General features: G+C 40.4%; 1 protein-coding gene across 1 annotated transcript in view; it reads right to left on the reverse strand.

Moving 5' to 3' along the window:
- osbpl8 (oxysterol binding protein-like 8) overlaps positions 1 to 19,206 on the reverse strand; it is a gene marked incomplete in the record, with an annotated part of 87,522 nt that overhangs the window by 51,455 nt on the left and 16,861 nt on the right. Inside the window, 1 exon segment of the mRNA XM_062443510.1 lies at positions 10,500 to 10,597. Coding sequence (XP_062299494.1) covers positions 10,500 to 10,544 — 45 coding nt within the window.

Below are 19,206 nucleotides of genomic sequence, written 5' to 3' on the forward strand. Positions count from 1 at the left end.
GTTGTTTCACAGCGGTGATGCTCTTCGTTCTGTTATATTTTCCTCTGAAATTCTCCGCCTTACTCATTAATTGCATGTAACAAAAGCAGCAGTACATACAAAGAACAACAGGACAAATCTGTGTTGTTTTGTCCTCATGTGTGAATGCTGTGTGTCAAGCACAGCAGCTGAGACAGAGAGAGAGAGAGTTGTTACTGCATGTCACAAAGCAAGACATGGCTCAATGTAACAGTCTTTTGTTTGTTTTTAGTTCTCTTTTCTTTTATTCTTTGATTATTGTTGATTTTTTTTGCCCTGACAACATGTTTAATCCACAATGTCATGCCAATAAAAGCATAAGAGACACAGAGAGAGAGAGAGAGAGAGAGAGAGAGAGAGAGAGAGAGAGAGAGAGAGAGAGAGAGAGAGAGAGAGAGAGAGAGAGAGAGAGCAGAGTGAGGAAAGGAAAGCTTGTGAATGAGATAAATAAGTGACGACTCAGTGGTGTGCAGTGTTTTCATGTCACCTTTTAGTATCAGCTCAGTTTGAAAACACTTTTCTCACATGGCATGCTCTAAAAAATGTTGAAAAGACAGCACAAACTGAGCGTTGAATCAAGAACGCACTGACTCTCATGCTTCTTCTTCCCACAGACACAAAACGAGCACGTCTCATATAACCACAAGTCTTTTGAGCAATCAGTCGCTCAAACAATCCAAACTGAAGCCACAAAATCATCTAAGAGCCTGATATGATTAGACTTATTTATTTTAGGATGCACATTTCCTCAAAGGCTCTGGATTTTATTTTTAAATGCAGCCCTCATTATGTCATGACACTATTTAACATCTGCGTATAACAGAATGTTAAACGCTAAAACCGCAATATGAGAAGCAAAGCGATTGGCCGGCATGCTTTTAACAGGCGCTGTTAGCAGCAGATAATTGGTTAATCTGCTCTCGCTCAATTGAGCCATGCACATGCTCAGACATTTAGGTAGCTATTAAGAATCCTGATTACTGCACTTTATTCATTCTCAGTTCATTTAAGTGACTGCCAAACAGAAAGTAAAAGCTCTTCATTGTGTTTAAAAAAAAGCCCAAAAGCCTCATTGGGTTTTTTTTAATTGGGAGAGCTGCATTAAGGAGCTATCGTGTTTCTAAGTCTCCCCGCCTGTGGCTGCTTTGACGTGGGTTCTTCTACTTCTTCTGTAACTAGAAACAAACCCCCCTTCTCTCTCTCTGTCATTACTGCCCCCCCTCCATGATTAGATACATGCTTTGACTATCAGCCTACAGCAGCCTTCCCGCTTCAGATAAATGCAAGAAGCACTGCGAGGTCACTTGTAGGATCCAATACAACTGTGCAACTCTCTCTCTCTCTATCTGTGTGTATGCTAATAGAAAGAGCATGATGTGTGTTAGCTGTACACGTAGCCCTTCTTCATTCAGCTGCAACACACTGAGCAAACAACAGGCTGTTTGAGTGGAGTCACAGAGAAGCCTGAAGCACAACTTTTTTTGACTCTACAACAAATACGTAACATTTATTATTATTTAACATCAAATGTCAAACTTTTAAAAAGGTCTACATCTTATTGTCTTATTGCTCAACACAATTCATCAAATGCAGCTGAACACACAGTATGATCTACTTCAGACTGACATACAGTGTAAAGCACCCACTCCCACTCCTGTTTCACCCCGTTGTGAGAGCAGACGGTGGTTAAGGTTAAATGACAGAGGGAAATGCGTACCGTGTTGGTCGGAACGAGGCGAGCCTGTCGCTGCTACTCCGTCTTGGTCGGACTAAACCTGGTACGGCGAGCCGCTGAGCTCAGCCCCGTCTCTCTTTCCCACACACACATACACAGAGACACACACACACACACACTGAACATTGAAGGGAGGAGACAAGGCAAGCATGCAACAGAATTTCAGCCTCTCCTTCTATCTATCTCTCTTTCCGTCCGATGAGTGCTTTTCCCTCTCTTAACTTCTTCTCATCACTCGGAGCCTTCTTCAATTTTCTTCTTCGTCCTTCTTTTAGTCAATTTGTTACATCACAGGCATTTGTTTACCCTTCTTCGGCGCTCTCTCTGGCCTCAAAGCTTTTTCACTTCCACTCTTTCTATCAAATCCATCCACGCGTGCTTTATCTTCTTCTCTTCCTCTGCATTAGAAAGCTCCCGTCAGGCATCTACATACAACACAAGTCTTTTTTTTCTCTTTTTTTTTAAAAAGCGCTTTTCAGACAAACATCATCTGACGCACAAGCTCACAAAAACACCGCATGACTACAAAAACAAGGAAGTAGGACGTGGTTGTTTATAAAAAAAAAGGGCTGAAGTGAAAGCCACATTCGGAGTGGAGTGCATTGAAGCAGTTATTGGAGCAAACCACAGCTCTGTGTGTATGCCTAGAGGACAGCCGCTGGAACCGCACGGCTCTTCCTCATGCTCTCGTTGACCGAGAGGTCCTTCTGCACCGATACACCAAAGAGGCCGAGCCAATCTCCATCGTGGAGACAAAAATGACAACGCGTCGGCCAATAACGCGAGCTCTAATACACTCTCCTCTGCTGTTCTTTCCATTAACCTGCTCTGCTGTTTTCCACACATCACAGATTCAAGATGGTGTTTGTAGTCGCGGCAACACGCTAAATTAAATGTTCGCTCAATAAAAGTAAAAGACGACCACACTCGCGCGCCTCATCAACAACGCATTCGGTCTCGCCGGGCAAGGTGAACCAGAGGTCTGCTGCATTTACATTTCACAACGCTTTGACGTTTTTATGAGTCCTCTGCACTGCAATTAAGATGAAAAGGATAGGCGATGGAAAAAATACAGTGCACAAGCAGTTCAACAGTACTATTAGACCGCAGCCTTGTATTGGTGCTAATCCAATTTATCAGCAGTTTGCTTCAAATATGATTTAGTGCCTGGTAGCAGTTGGAGATAACAGAAAAGAACTGTGAATGCATGACAGTGTGAAAATTCAACGTTTCGCATCCCTTTTTTTTTTTTTTTTTAAGTCTCATTGGAGAGACTTCAAAGACAGTCTGCTTTGACAGATTTAGTTTCTCATGCAAATATATCCTGCAATGATTAGACAAGTTAATAAACCTGAGTTGCTAATCTGAGATCGTAAATTGAAAGACTGATTGATATGATGGGAGACAGGAGCAGAAATGTACGATTCTTTGTGTGCACATGTATGAGTGAGAGAAGAGAGGTTATGTGGTGAAAGAGAAAAATCACGACTTTTTTTTTTTTACCCTCTTATTTAACCTCACAGATACAGAAGAGCTCTAATGACAAGGATGAACCACTGAGTGCAAATAAAGCTAATGCATCCCCGCAGAATATTTCAAACTGCTCTTCTAAGTACAACAGCATACCAAGGAGGAGGGCATAGCTAAATGGATTGAGAGCGCAGGATTACTGGTCACAAAGACTAAAGATGAGGACTGTTTTTCTTGTGATGGAGACAGAGTGTGTCTAATTGTTCTGGGATAATAGGAGTAATGCTCACTGCTGTTATTTTGTTAGTTTCTATAAGGTCTTTTGCATAAAAGCAAGGCCATATTCTTCTTTATTCTTTATTTTGTCCTTGGATGTGCATTTAGGGTATGTATGCAAGTGCATCAGACATGACAAATAAATGAAATCTAATCTTATCTAATTTTAGTCAACTAAATCTGTAAATTCATTCGACTAAAATCTTATGATATTTAGTCAACTAAAACTAGACGGAAACTAAAATAATTAAGATGACTAAGACTTCGGTCAAAAGACTATGACTAAACCTAAATCAGAATTTGCTGTCAAAATTAACACTGCTTGAAACTCAAGGGATGCAAGTCCAAAAGTCCAGTGCCTGCTCTGGCTGGAAACAAGATTGATGAGCGTGCTGACAGCAGGTCTGTCACAATAACTACTTTTGTTGGATGATATATTGTCTCAGAAATAATCGCGATAAACGATATTATTGTCATTTGAAGATCATTTTATACCACTGATATAATGATAATATAATAGCATAATAATGCATTAATTCCCTTAATGTACAGGAGAATTATGACAGCTTTGTCCTTATTTTTAGCATTCTACATGCCTCATTTACATTAACTGTAAGAGACTAGTTGGATAAGGCACCTAACCACATGCAGTGAGTCAAGTTTAACTGTGCAGATTTTTTATTTTGAAGATATTTGCTGTTTCATGTTCTGGAAACCGTCTTTCACAGATGTTCAGAGGAGTGTAATGTTCTGTCCGGATTGAGGAAATGGGCTAAATGTTTCTTCACAGGCCTACAAAAGAGCGATTGTAATGGAAGAGTCTACATCTAGTCTGCTGAGGGAGATGACCATGATTCACATCATGGGGTTAGATGAGAGGAATTATTTGCCTCTGGATGAAAAAAAAAAAAGAGGCTTGTTTCTCTAAAACTGTACTGTGGTTTTAGAGGAAGTCAAACAAGCCAGAACTTCCTTCAGTTGAGCCGCAAAGTAACAGAATCAACCAAACGAACAACATCCAGCGCATGTAAAGCTCATTTGCAATGGAACACTGGCTATTTTAATTAGACCAAAGAGCTCAGCTGCAGGCAGGAAACTCCTGCTGAGTGTGATTCAGTCTGACTTTGACAATGTTTTTCTTAAGAAGACGGAACAACAAAGCACCCATTTATGGTAGTGACTCTGGTGTCGTAGTGCATGATGTGAATTTGGTTTTCCGTTGTTTGTTTCTCTTGAGAAAATGTTACAACTCAGTCATTTAGAAAGAAGTAGATCCTTCTTAAATAGTATTAAAGGGTGTTTATTTGCTATATCACAACTTCCCCTGCTTTAAAATGCCAGTAAAAAACTGTTAAGTCACACATCTAGTCCATATAATCAACCATAGATTAAAAACTAAATATACTCAGCATACTCTTCAAAGTTTCCCAGTGTTTCATTCAAAGCTACCAATGTTGCATCCAAATAACTCTAGATATCACCAGAAAAAATCTTAATTACTTCCCTTTTAGAATTCCCGTCAAACACTGCTTGGCCTTCTGATTGTAACTGTTGTATTTGTCTGCGCTCTATCTGCTTCCTCTGAGGAAGCGCAGAAAGCACCTCCACCTTAAATTCAAAGAGCTACCTTGGTTAAGCTAGGTAATAAACAAGGTAACAAGGTACTTCTAAAAGGGGCTGCTTTCAGTCCAACATGAAACATACAGGTTATGTGTATTGTTAAGTAAACCAACACGGAAAGTTCAAGCACTTACACACCTGAGTAATTAGACACATCCACTGAAACTAATAACGTGGCACCAAGAGAAACACCTCTGAAACTTACTGGTAAATGGTAAATGGACTGTACTTATTAGGGGTGGAACGGTTCACAAAATCCACGGTTCGGTTAATATCACGGTTTTCGGTTCACGGTTTTAGGTTCGGTTCAGTTTATGTTGTTCTATTCTAGGCAGGGGGGTTTACGCTTCATTTCTCATACTTTTAGACTGGATGATGTCATCAAGGCAAGAGCGAAATACAGATTAATAAAAAAAATCCTTAGTAGTTTAACACTGAACAGTCATGTATTAAGGAAACTTTTAAATTAGTGCCTCAGACCATCTGGAGATGGTGAGGCTCTCTGAGGTCAGTAGCTGCCGGTGATCGTACTGTTGGAAAGCTTGGCACGGAGCAAAAGCCTCCATCCTCCATAGGTCCCACGTATAATAATGTAACACCTCCGCAGCACTTTTCCAGCCTTTCAACCACTTGAGAGCTTTTACCCTACAAATCACATTCACTCACACATTCATACACCCATTGGGAGCAATTTTAGGGTTAAGCGTCTTGCCCAAGGACTTATCAAAATGTGGACCGGAGGAGCCATGAATCAAACCGCCGATCTTCAGATTAGTAGACGACCGTTCTACCTCCTGAGCCACAGCCCCCCCTGCTTTCATCTTAATCATCTACTTTTCCCCTGTTCATACACCAAAGAGGCTTAAAACCAGGTGTCTGAACCTGAAAATAAATATAACATTTAAGTCAATAAACAACATAGCAATTTACAGAATTGGTAACATGATACATGATTTAAAGCAATGAAGCAAATACAAACTCACAACAGAAATTGTGAATTACATATATATAATTTTTGCCATGTCACTCAGCCTTATTTCATAGTATTTTAATCCAGTATCTGGTACATCTCACTCAAATTCATAGAACCAGAATTATATACATGTTTCTGTTCCTTCTGAATCACTGCTACACTTTCCTTTGCCCTTAAGAGATGAACATCACAAAGAGTATGTTATTCTACAGCTACTGTATGACATGACGTTCTATGTACTTTGCAGTCAATGGCAGATAAATGTATGCATGCTTGAATGGCTTCATCCGCTGTATATATGGGGCTGTATACAGTGCCGGCAGATGATAGCTACAGGATACATTTGTAAAAAGCGGGGCATATATAATAGTTTCTACTGTATTATTGTGAGGATGGTTGCCACTCTGCTCACGTCTCAGGGCTGAAGCCAGCAGAAAACCATGAGCTTACATACAATATAAGTCATCCTCCTGGAACCATAGGAACTGGCTACTTATGGTTCATGTACTCATCGATTTACATGTAGATTTTCCACTGTGGTCAGAAAATTGGGAGCATTGTCATATATGGACTAAAGATGAGAGGAGGAGCGCATTCTTTGACCTGTAGTCCCTTTATTTACACTGGACAAGAAATCTAAATATTTTTTAGCTGTATGACCTTCATCAGTGTTACCCCTGGACATCAATATGTGCTCATTGATTCACAGAGAGCTACATGTCTTTGTAATCATTCCTATAGGCGCCCTATAGTAAAAAGCAATACTTTAATGGCTGCATCTGTAAGGGGAACACACACACACGCCATTTCTACCAATTATCTAATCTATGTGATGCAACATGCCCCTGCCTTTTTTCATTCTCAGTGTCAATAAATCCTTGATTACTGCCCTCAAATTGACAGCCCACCCACCACTGCAGTACCAGCAAAGAGACCGATTTCTCCATCAGGGGAGGACAGGACACATCTTGGCAGGCAGGGATGCTCTCTCAGCTTCTCAGAAGCTTTAAAACCTGAATACTGCAATCTGCAACTGCCCCCACATCATCTGAAGTTCACTTTGTCAAAAGTTAGTGCACATTTCTTTTCCCTTTCATTTGCAGTTTTTCCACGTACGCGGCCAAGCTAAAGCCGTGGAGGATTTAAGCTCTCTTTTTCCTGTTTACTTGAACGCGTTTTGCTTTAGTGGTGAGAATGTGTCTCATCAGCCTGTGCTGTCAGCTCAGCTCTGTCGACGGCACCCTGAGTCTGAACACAGAAGTACTGAAGTTGACGCAGTCTCTGTTTCTCAGTCCCTGAGTGCCAATTTTCACCTCCTCTGGTTTCTTGCAGCCTCCTATTAGAAATATGTTTTAAACAGCAGAACCAAGATTAAAAGGATCTGTTGACATTTTTCAATTTCTATCTTATTAAAATACTCCCACTACAAGATGTGCAGTGGTCGCTTATGTATTTAGGTCTTTATTTTTAGTATGAAATTGTCTTGAGTTTTGTGTGTTCTCCACTTAGCCACAAGTAAGAAAAGGTAAAAGCGTGTCACTGTTTGTGGAGCGACCAAAACGCGAGTGTAAATGTTTTTCCTGTGGATTTATCCTCTGGGGATCGTAGATATCTGTAACAAATTTCAAGGCAATCCATGTAACAGTTGTTGAGATATTGCAGTCTAGACCTGAGTGGTGGACAGTTAGATCATATTGCTATCACCACTAATGTAGCTACAAAGTGCTTTCAGAATATACCGGACTCCAGGCATATTGGGAAACTTAAGACTCAGCAAATTTCATATTGATTTAGATTTTTCATATTTATGATTCACTGAATAGCAAAGGGCTTCCAGACAAGCATGAAAAGAGTCCATTAACTGGGTTTTTACCATTTTATCAATTTCTATTATCAAAGTAATCTTGGTCTCTGCAGACTGTCAATACAGGTACTTTCCTGCAATAAACAAGAAAGATGTAAACTTTGGACAGAATTCTTTATCTCGTTCTTTTTGATGGCAAACTTTCAAACTCAAGTTCTGTACCATTTCCTATAGTTTTAGGTATAGTGTACTGTGCTGTGTAGGACTGATTGGTGTTTGGGGATTCTGGGATATGAAGACCCGATCATGAGTCATCTAGAGGCATCATGGGCCTTATTGTGTTTTATGCATACCAATTAATGGCAGATGATGTATTTGCACCGGTGGGAAATTAGAGCTATCTTGTTTGTGAGATTGCATCAATATTTTTAAACTTTTATGAAAGAAAATTAAGCTCATCTCTTCCAAGTAATATCTTGCCTTTTGTTCACAGTTGGAAGCTTCCCAGCACAATCATCCTTGCACTGTTGGCAACTGTAATGTCCGTGTGGAACAAATAGGGTTGAAGTGCCTTGCCAAAGGGCATTTCAAGTCCTAGTTACAGATCCTATTCTCTTACCTCTAAGCTACCTCACATCCATTGTCCGAGTGCATAATGGTTGCCTATGTGCCTTTTCACTGCTGCCTATTCTGAACAGCAGGTCACCAGCACTCTCATTAAAGTATGTACAATGCAATATGACAGCAGACTGAATGGTAGTGAATCAGGAAGGGCGGCTGGCTGCCATCAACCTTCCTGAAGAGTCTCCCGACTGTGAGGATGTCAGAGCGAGGGGAGAAGCGGCAGACACCTGGCGTGCTTCCCAGAGGCTTTTCATTTTGTGTCGGTAGCTGTACTCTCTACCGACCGGGCCCTTTCAGCAAACAGTGGGATATGCCAGCAGCACAATACGTCCCGCAGTCTATGTCTCACACCATATTGGCACGGCGGTCGCTCATAATGTGTGATCGAGTGATAACACACTGCCCTGGAGCATCCACAAAGGAGGTTTATTGCTAAAATCGCAGGGAAGTACACATTTGTGGAATTCTTTTCAATCTGAAAGAAAGCATTTCAAATAAACTGTAAATACAAAGACATGGCTTTCAAACCAATGTCTGTATCTGCTGTTTAATTATCCAGCCACTAAAGTAGACTCTGGAGAAGGCAGGGTGAGAAATTAGCTCGCACAAATAACAGAGCTCCAGAGTTATTAAAACTCACTTCCACTCTAAGCAAGACTCAAAAAAAGTCGGAAAGGACTTTCAGCACTGCTCCCATACAATCCCATTGTGTCTCATTGTGTGTGGAGGCCTGTGGAAGATATGGCCAATGCTGTTATCACCCTAACTATCTGCGGTTATAATTGCCCTCTTGCTCGTTGCAAAAATGGCTACTGTGGATTATGATTCAGGTCAAATGAATCAGAACTGGGGTAGCTGAGAGAAGGGAAGTGGTATTTTTATGTGTGTAGGTGTGTACGTTTGTGTGGCAGTGTGACTCACCACTGCTTCCCATCCTTGCTGGGTCACATTAAAATATGTTGAGGTTCTACAACAAGATTACTCACCTGATATAACTAAGGGGTACCACAAGGTTCTGTGCTCGGTCCCTTATTTTTCACAATCAAGACTTATATCATTTTTTATGCGGATGATGCAATCTTGTACGTATATGTCTGTCTTTGACATCCTTACCACATCTCTGCATAACTTTAACTTTGTATGAATGCCAAGACGACTTTTTATTTTTATTCATACGAATTCATAATTCCAGCATTCATCCTTTTTGGCATTCACACATTTAATGATACTGGAATTATAGGCAATTGCCTCTAGTACAGCACTATAACCTGTAACACCAAAAGGGAAGTTGCCACAGCATTAACTTTAGATTACAGTGCAAGACAAAGTGCTTTTCATATGTAGCAGCCTTTTTATTTCATCACCCATTCAGTTTCTAGGAAAGAGGATGTCAACAACATTATAACACTGTGTGACCTTTAATTGTCTCCGAAATGACTGTTGCTTGTCTCGTCTTTACAGACACACACACAGACACACAGAAGTTTAATTACATGCAGCAAAGTGCAGTGTCTGCATCGGTTAGCCTGACAAGCCTGTGGCAGGTTAGCAATATTAGCACCTTAGGGTAATCATTAAGGTTCAGGCTGTGTGCTTCTGGAGCAGGCAAGCCGTCACAGATGCCAACGGGAAACAGGAACCCTTTCCAACTTAAGGCTATATAATGATGTTGATTAAAGACCAACAATAATTAGGGATAACCATCAGTGTCTAACAGATAAGGAGAGAGGATGGGAAAGTGGGTTTAAGAATACTTGCTTGCCCTTAGCTAGAGCCTTAAAAATATGTGCTACATATGATTCATTCATGTATGTGTGTATAGACAGAATAAATAGTAGATCATTGCAAAACATAAAATGTACATTATATTTTTAAGTTTGTTCCATTTTCCTCTTTAAAAACACCAACACTTTTAAAAATGGAAATATGTGTGGGACTGTTTTGGAATGAACAGTACAAATATGTGTGTTTTGACTCACCAAAGTTTTCTCAGGTTCCTGCTGGGACTCAGAGGAGGACTCCATGGCAGTGTTAAACCAGAGTCTGGCCTGTCAGCGCTGCTCTGACGACTGCATATCTGTCAGGAGAGAGGCAACGTGTTACCACAGCAGTAAAATAATGTACCGTAACTTCAGACTTGTATGAAACGATGCATAAAATGGCCTTCACTTCATCATTTGCAGGTTTTAAGTGTTAAGCGTGTTCAAAATTCAATCCTCTAAGCCTTGGAGTTGGCTTGAAAGCAGTTGTTTTTTGGGTTTGGAATAGTGCCACGTTTTAGTGCCCTTTAACCCAAATGTGGGAAGATTAGTTTACAAGATTAGTTTTGTGCAGCATCATTCCTACACATCTGTCAAATTTTAGAAGAAACTGTATTGGCTATTTAAAGTACAGAAGCTTTTATTTCTGTCATTGTACACTAACATTCTGCAGCAACCTGCTCACCATCCTCCACTGCCTTTTTCCACCCAAACAAAGCTGCTGTAGATTCAAGCCTTTCAACAAACAGCCTGTTTCTAGTGCAAGCAGTGGAAAGGATGGAGGATCAGCTAGCCTGTCAGTTCCCTTCCCCGGAGAGTCCTGAAAAATTCTCTTTTTTTTTATTTCTACCCTCAGCTTGTTTTCCCTATAGAAGTGCTGGACCATGGCACTGTTTTTAACCTTTATCCACCCAGGGAAGGTTTCAGCTGGCTGCCACTTAGCCGCTCCGCTAGACCAGACGGGGAGTTACTCAAGGGGGCGTCAGAGATAGCACCCTGGTGTAGGTTGCTTTATGAATCAACTGCCTTGTGTACTTAGTATGGGATGTTACAGGAACGGTAAAATCAGTTTGACCACCTGCCTGCTCCCAGATATGAAAAACTAGACTGTGCAGATCAAAAGAAAGTTCTTCTAACGAAGCAGTGTGACAAAGTCAAACTGCGGTATAGTGTGTGAGGGGAAAAAATGGAAACACTAATTAAACACTGAGAAAATTGTACGATATGTTCTGTGTCTGACTCACAGGAACTCAGAGTGTCCTGGCGAATCAACAGGAGAATGATGTAATTTTACATTATTCAGGGCCATGACACCAAATGAATTACACTTGTGGATGTGACATCACACTCTGCACACATATGGTTTGTATACTGGTCGCCCACACACACAGACTCATCTCCTTTTCCACCAAATGGGAATGAAAAAAAACAGCCTGCCAAATGGCTGCAGGTTCATTTTTCATAATAATACATTTATGTTAAGTTTCACTCCAAGTCATGCCAGGTGAGACAATGAGGTTTGTCCCTAGCACCTCTATACTGGTCGCCTCTATTAGCAAAAAAAAAGTGGCACCATCTGTTTATTACACTTCGCTTTCGGGGAGATTATTTTGGGTGGAGCAGCTGCTTGCCCACACGTGGCTGTCCTAAAAATGCTTTCAACATGATAGCAGGCGGCCACTTATGCTGATTGCTGTTTTGTGGGAGTATTTTAACATGGTGTGAGCCCTGTGGCCCCACCTGAGATTACACCTGATCCACCAACATGGGGGATGCAGAGGCCGAGAGGCTACTTGAGAAAGGATTGGTATTATGACCCGAGTGTTGACGGTGAAGATCCAAAGGTCATATGAAGAAACAAACGCACTGTTCTCTCCACAAACAGGCATATAGTTTGTGTAGACCTATCTGATACATTTTATGAATTGTTGGAATTGGAATTGGAATCGCCTTAATAACAGCCTAACTGAAGGTAAGACTTGAGATTAATTTTCTTTCATACCACCCAACCCAGATATTCCACTACATGGTCTGATTTCAAAAAGTACATGACTTTGGATTTGGTTGGCAATTTATTAAACAACGTTGTGGTTTTGTGTTGTGTGCCGAGTATGTTGTTTTCCAGCCTAAAAAAAAGGGATGAAAATACATAATTTGATTTGCCCCTGCCTGCCTTTTATCCACCGCGCCAGGACCAGTAATTTGATCCACGAGAAGGGCAATCTCATCCAGACTAATCAGAGCTTTGAAACAGTGCCATAGATGCTTTGTGGGGGACATTGCGAGGCCTCTCTCAAGTTCAAATCATGACAGCCACAGACCGGCAATAAAAGAAAATGGGAGTGTAAGGATTCAAAATAGTGCAGGGTTCCTACAGGCTCCATTTTGTTGAGTTTCAAATCATTATAGTGTTTCTCTGAAATTCTCTCTCTTTCCACGCAACAAAAAACCCTTATAAAATTGTTTTAGTACTCGAAGGCCATTCCAAGGAGGAATCATAATCCATTATAGTTCCCCTAAAACTCGTTAAACACATATTTTGTGGTATATTTGCACTTAAGGGGTTTTATTTATAGAGGCATTTAGGGAACAGGTAGAGAGCTCTTTCCAATATTAGTTCATGAGCTTCCTGAGTAAAAAATGCCAAGAAGCAAGCTGAAGGAAGGTAGCAGGAAGGAAGCAGCTTTAGGAGGCTTTTATGAGTCAAATACTTCCTCAGACTGCAGACAGTAGGACATCCTGACAATGAGACGGTCTCAAAAAAGCTTCCACCAGTCATTCTGCTAATGTAACGCTCCGGTGCTCCGACAGCCTTTTGGCTTCAGCCAGCACACACACACATATCATCTGGCCTCCGCTCTCAAGGACCTGTCACAACGAGACAGATGCTTTCCACTCTTTCTCGAAACCAGCTTTAGCAATCGGTTGGTGAGTCACAGCCTGGAGCATTGGCCACACAGCAGAGGTGGGAAAATAACAGAAATCAAGACATAAGACTACAGGGAATGTATGGTAAACACGTTTTTTGAAGTGGTTTGGCAGAATTTTTTAATCTGTTGATGTGAAGTGCTATCGGCCTGGTCACAGGTTTTAAAAAAGGCTGTACCAGGACCTTACTACTGGCAAAACCCTGCATTACAGACCGAGCTATTGTTTTCTAGTAAGGGTTGCCTCGGCGTTGCCATCTCCAAAACTGCAACTGAAGCATTCCTATTGAATTTTGAAGATGTCTTTTTCCCTTGGTCTATGAATAAAATTAATATTTGATACCTAATTGTCATTGCGCCTAATTAATACCACTGTGCCAACTCTAGTTACAGGCGTTTAGGAGTCTTAAGTGTTTAAAACAATGGACAAGCCAATGATAGCCAAACCACACAGTTAAGTTTGTGTCTTCATTTTCTCCCACACTTTACTGACACTTCACACAAGTTGGCACATCTGTCTCAGTCTGTGAGCTGAGAGCGATGAATCTCTGCCAAAGATAAGAGGGCAAACGCGCAGGGAATCCTAAACTTGTGGTTTGGCAGCGGCTCCAAAACAGAGCAGGAAACACCGGCTGAGGGGCTTCTCCGCAGAGCCCAAACAGAACAACGGGGAATCTGACACACTGCATCGTTCAACGGGGAACGCCAGTCGCACAGTGAGAGGGTTTATTTATTTGTTAAATGGAATTGAATAACACATCATGTATTTGTTCCCAAAATGGCTAAAATAAAATTCTGTTCAGAGTAAAAGTTTGAGGCTAAGGTGTGTCTCCAGTTGACAAATCTTCCTATTTATAGTCCACTGCATTTGTGGGAATATAATAATACATCATTATCAACTTTCCACCCATTATTGGATTTTTAAGTAGAGTAAATGGCCATATCATGTTGTGCTAAACAATGCATAAATCAGTACATCATTGATGTATCAGGTGATGTTTTCAAAATCATCTGAAGTTTTAAGATCATTATCAATGCTGTTGCCAATTTTTATTTCCAGTTTGAGTATATGTTATGCCGATATATTTACTTGCAACTCTAGAGGCAGTAGTTTAAAATAGTTTGAAGAGGTAGAAGAGTTTAAATAGAGAGTCTCATAGTGAATGTCAGTCTGTGAAAAATTCACAAGGAAGGTCTACCTTGAGCTATATCCATCTTAATAAACAGGTGCTAAGTCAAGCTTTATTTATTTATTATTTACAATTACATCTAGCAGAACAACACATTAAAGTCCAGGCTAAACAGACAGAGAGGCAGATCAAACAAACAAATGTATGGACCTGATTCTCTTACTACAAGCTGTTTCTGAACACCCAAGACAAAGGTTAATAAATGGTTGTTTTGTGAGACAATACCAGTATAATGAATGCAAAAAAGGTTTCTGACATTAAATACAACTAACCTCCATCCTCATTTCTTTCTGGGTCTTGATTCTGGTTAAAACCAACTGCTGATTACCTTTTGTATTTTCTCACTTTGAATACACTTTCAGAAAAAATGACATACAAACCCTATCATTTTTTACTCTCAACAGTTTTGAAGGTGAAAATTGCAGAGCAATTATGGTCTAATTCCAGTTATAATAACAGTGTAATTATTATGGTAGATTTCTTTTAATTTGGGCTGCGCAAGATAGTCTGTCAAATATTACAAATACTACAAAATATGAAGCGTGTAAAAACTGTTTTATAGAGTTTACCAAAAAATCATATTACTGAAATGACTTTTGGTTTTGCAGATGATTAAAGTGGATTGGGGAAAAAAAGTGCCGCTCACTATTGTGATGATGATTGTTTTTCCGTGTGGAGATCTGCTGAAGGTCGGGCAAGGGCAGCAACAATGTTGCCTTTTGGTCCTTGATCTTTCCCCCACTTCAGATTTCCACCACGGAACTATCAAACACACTGTTATTTCTTTGTTTCTATCTGATGACTCAGTCTCTCCTTCATCATCAATCCTTGAGGCAAGTGCCGGCCACTCTGATATTTCTGAACAAGGCCTTGATTGTCTCCACTCCTGCTTTATTTGAAGATAATCTCCACTGGGAATATCTCACAGCAAAGCCTTTTTCAGTATTATAAATGTGTGCAGATATACACTGTTTGCTCCAGAAAATGAAAGTTTGTTGCAATGTTAATAGCTAAAAATGATTAGGTACATTTTTTTCTTCCATATAATATAACATCAGTTTGAGAGTCTGAGCACAAGCTGAATTTTATGCAAAGCCTGATATTTCATTGATGTCTGCCTGATTTTGGGCCAAAGACCTTTTACTGTGCTGTGTGTGCATGGTCAGTTATTAGTCAAATAAGTTCTATCACGGTGCAGCTAGTGGAAGTTGCTACAAGGGCAGAAAAGAAAGTGAAAGTGAAGCTACAGTAAATGTGCTGTAAAAACACATTAAATATCACCAGTGCTTTGCTGACTGTCTACTGTTTCGACACCCTTGTTGCCTCCACTCATGCTGAACACTCGAGCCTCAGCCTAGCTCTTGCGGGTATCTGTATAAGCAATGTTTATATTTATGCAAATCATTTGATGACCATGGTATGCGAATCAGCACACAGTGCAAGTATTTCACCTGATCACTCAGACAGTCAGAAGCAGTTTGCAGTTGTTCTGCTCGTTTATTAAGTCTTTTAAAAAGTGCATGACATAGCAATCCCGCAGTAATCCCCTGTAATGTTGCTGTACTAGACGGCCCCTTTTTCTGCCTGCCATTTGTCATTTTTCCATATGCAGAAGATTAACAGACTAATAATCCTAATAATACCCATAATCGCTTATTTCTTTGTGACACCAGAGAACATCAATAAACACAGAAGAAGCATTAAAGGGCTGTGTGACCTGCTGTCAGATGCCAGAATTTGTGTCCATCTACTTTTTATCTGATGATACAGGGTGACGGCTCCCAAACTGTCCAGTTAACTGTCAGTCTGTGTAAGGTGTTTACAGCTTTTTGTTCAGTTATATAAAGCCAGTGTTAACATGAACTGGTGGAGAGCTAAAAGGAAACGATTGATGGTTTTCTCCTTCAGTTTGGACCAAAGGAAGTGAACTACAGTTGCGCAAGCGGTCCATGTTTCATCAAGTCACATCAAGATGACTGAGGAGTTATGGGGGTGAATGTTATCAGCTATGAAGAGGAAGGGCAGAGCTACCACATACATCTAACCCTGCCTCAAGGTGAATGACTCAATACTGTAACTTGACAATGACAAGAGTCTACAGCCATGCTAGCAGCTCTACAATGCTGTGCTTAAATATACACAGTATATGTGCTGCGTCACATCGCTTCTGGTACAATAAAGTATTTCTTTTTCATCATTTCTAAACACTTTGTACTTTTCGCGCCACGTCCTTTCTGGTGTATTTCAACCATTAGCATTAATCACAAAGTACAACTGGGGCTCATGGGAATGTTGTTCATTTTTGCAAACAAAAAAACATGTTGGATGATGATGGTAGTACATGAAAAGTCATGGGGGTATCACAAAGTTATCACAATTCTGAGAGAACATGAATAAATCAGGAGAATCCAGTAGTTATGACATTTCTCTCTAAGTCAAACACCTTGTGGTGGTGCGAGAGGAAACGTATGACTATCATTAAAGTCATGAAGATTCATTGTCCAAGAACAAGAATTTTGTACTATTTACATTGAGACAAAAAGACAAAATGACTGCAATTGTGCATTGCTTCCAGAGTTGTAAAATATTCTCTGAGAGTGTTAAAAAAAACCCTGTGCAATGTTCTGGTATGATAAGCCTTCAAACCAATGATCTCTTACTCTAGAATGGACAATCTAGATCGGGAAATAAGTACAAGGAGAACAGGAATACAAAAATGCACACTAACTGATGCATCAAAGTAAGTCACTCTACAAAAAAGGGATTTTAGCAAAATTACTCAAATTGAAAGGGTTCTTCCTTGTTGTACTGTATGTAGTTATACCATCATTATTACATTTAAAAGTAAAAACAGCTCGAGCATGCTTGGTGTAATTTTCATGTAAATTTCACAGATCAAACACGAGGTTACACTAGAAATGTCAGCTTGTCAGGGTGGGTTTTAGAAATGCTCTATGTAAATATGTATTTAAAAAAACAAGACGAAGAGATAGTTGAAATGTGAATTGTAAGTTGCTTGGCCCAATGCCTCTTCTTCTGCCTGTCCCAGTTTGCTGCTGTTCTCGGGGGTGGGGGGTGGGGGGCATCTTTAAACAGAATTAATCCATGTAGGTCAGGGAGTGAGGAATATTAATCAACCATGTAAGCGGAGGCAGAGGATTGCCATGGCAGACCCCTGAGTATCCAACCCTGTTTCACCAGATGACGAATTGGGTTTTTTTGGTTCTTTTATCCCACGAGTATAGAAATGTAGAATGTTGAAGGAAGTCTACAGCAATCTGTAACTGTAGCTGCAGCTGTAGAAACACAGCAGGACCAGTGTCAATGTGAGAAGATGATGCAAGACCAAACTTCATTCTATGGTTGAGAAAGAGACTTGATGTAACAGTAATGCAGTACATGTAAATATGATCTGGCAACCACTCCTGAAGCATGGATTAAGTCTTATGCATCTGGACGGGGGTCAATACAACAATGCAATAAAGCAGAAATCACATACAAAACTGTCACTTGGAAGCCTTGCTTTGGCTTGACCTATGCCAAATCTCAGCAACCAGAGATAACTAGCAGCACTGTTGAAAATAGCCACGGTTATTTCCCTTCTTTATCTTAAAGAAGTGTTGGTTCACCCCGTCTTTGAGAGGAGATGGTGGGCGCCCTCCGACAGCCTGCCTGGCACAGTGTTTTGTTTGTGCTGGACCGGACTGGACTTCTAATCCAATCATATTCCACAGACAAAATGATATGTTGCTGATGCCAGATTCCTTTTATAGCTGTGGCCAAACACTTGCAGCTGTCCAGAGACCTAACAATACTGAAGCCTGAATGATAGGAGCAAAGGTTGCGGACACACCAACAAAGGCAGAAGTTTCAACGGTTCAAGGTCCAGTGTGTAGGATTCAGATTGCAACCAACCCTCCCCTTCCAAGCGTGTAAGTGGACCTACCGGTGGCAGCGAGACTTGAGAAAAATGCAAAAGTTGCTCTCTAGAGCCAGTGCTTGGTTTGTCTGTTCTGGGTTACTGTAGAAACATGGCAGTGCAACATGGTGGACGCAGTGGAAGAGGACCCGCTCCGTGTGTAGATATGTAGCGCTCATTCTAAGGTAACGGAAACACAATGATTCTTATTTTCAGGTGATTATACACTAGTTACAACAAACGTATAAATATTATCCTCCATTTCTGCCAAGTCTTTTTTGCTAGAATCCACTCAATTCTACACACTGCACCTTTAAAGCCCGTCAGGTCTTTCTGAGCACACTCTTAATCTGTCTCTCAATACTTTCCGACTTCCTCGGCCTGCCTGTGGCTCTCGGCCCCGAGCATGTTTGTTCCAGCTGGAGACGTAAATCTTTGGGAGAAAAAAAAAGAAACCCACATGACACATTTTTTCATTAAATTAGTTTTAAAGGGCTGCGTAATTACCTAAAAGAGCTGGAGGGTATTTATGGCAGCGGGACGGTGAATGTGTGACTGTATCAAAATGAAGTGGTTTGTGAGGACCGTGACTTTAAATTATATCCATCCAGCTTACCCTTCTGTTGATTAAGAATGATTTATAGACTTTTCATTCTATTTGTTTTGATGTTTTAAAATTTGATTCTGCTTTATTTTGTTATTTTATTATTATTAGTCTATATTTCTTATCTCTTTTCTTTTTGATATTCTTTAATCTAGGTTATAATCTGGCCTTTTATTAACTCTATCTTTTGTTACATTTCAGGTCAATGTAGTTCACTTTTTCGACCGGTTTAGTGTATGTTGTGGACGCCCACAGGTTGCTTTAATACAGCCTTAATGACACGCAG

The sequence above is a fragment of the Scomber scombrus genome, chromosome 22 (genome assembly GCF_963691925.1).
Source record: "Scomber scombrus chromosome 22, fScoSco1.1, whole genome shotgun sequence".
In the NCBI taxonomy this organism is placed as follows: Eukaryota; Metazoa; Chordata; class Actinopteri; order Scombriformes; family Scombridae; genus Scomber; species Scomber scombrus.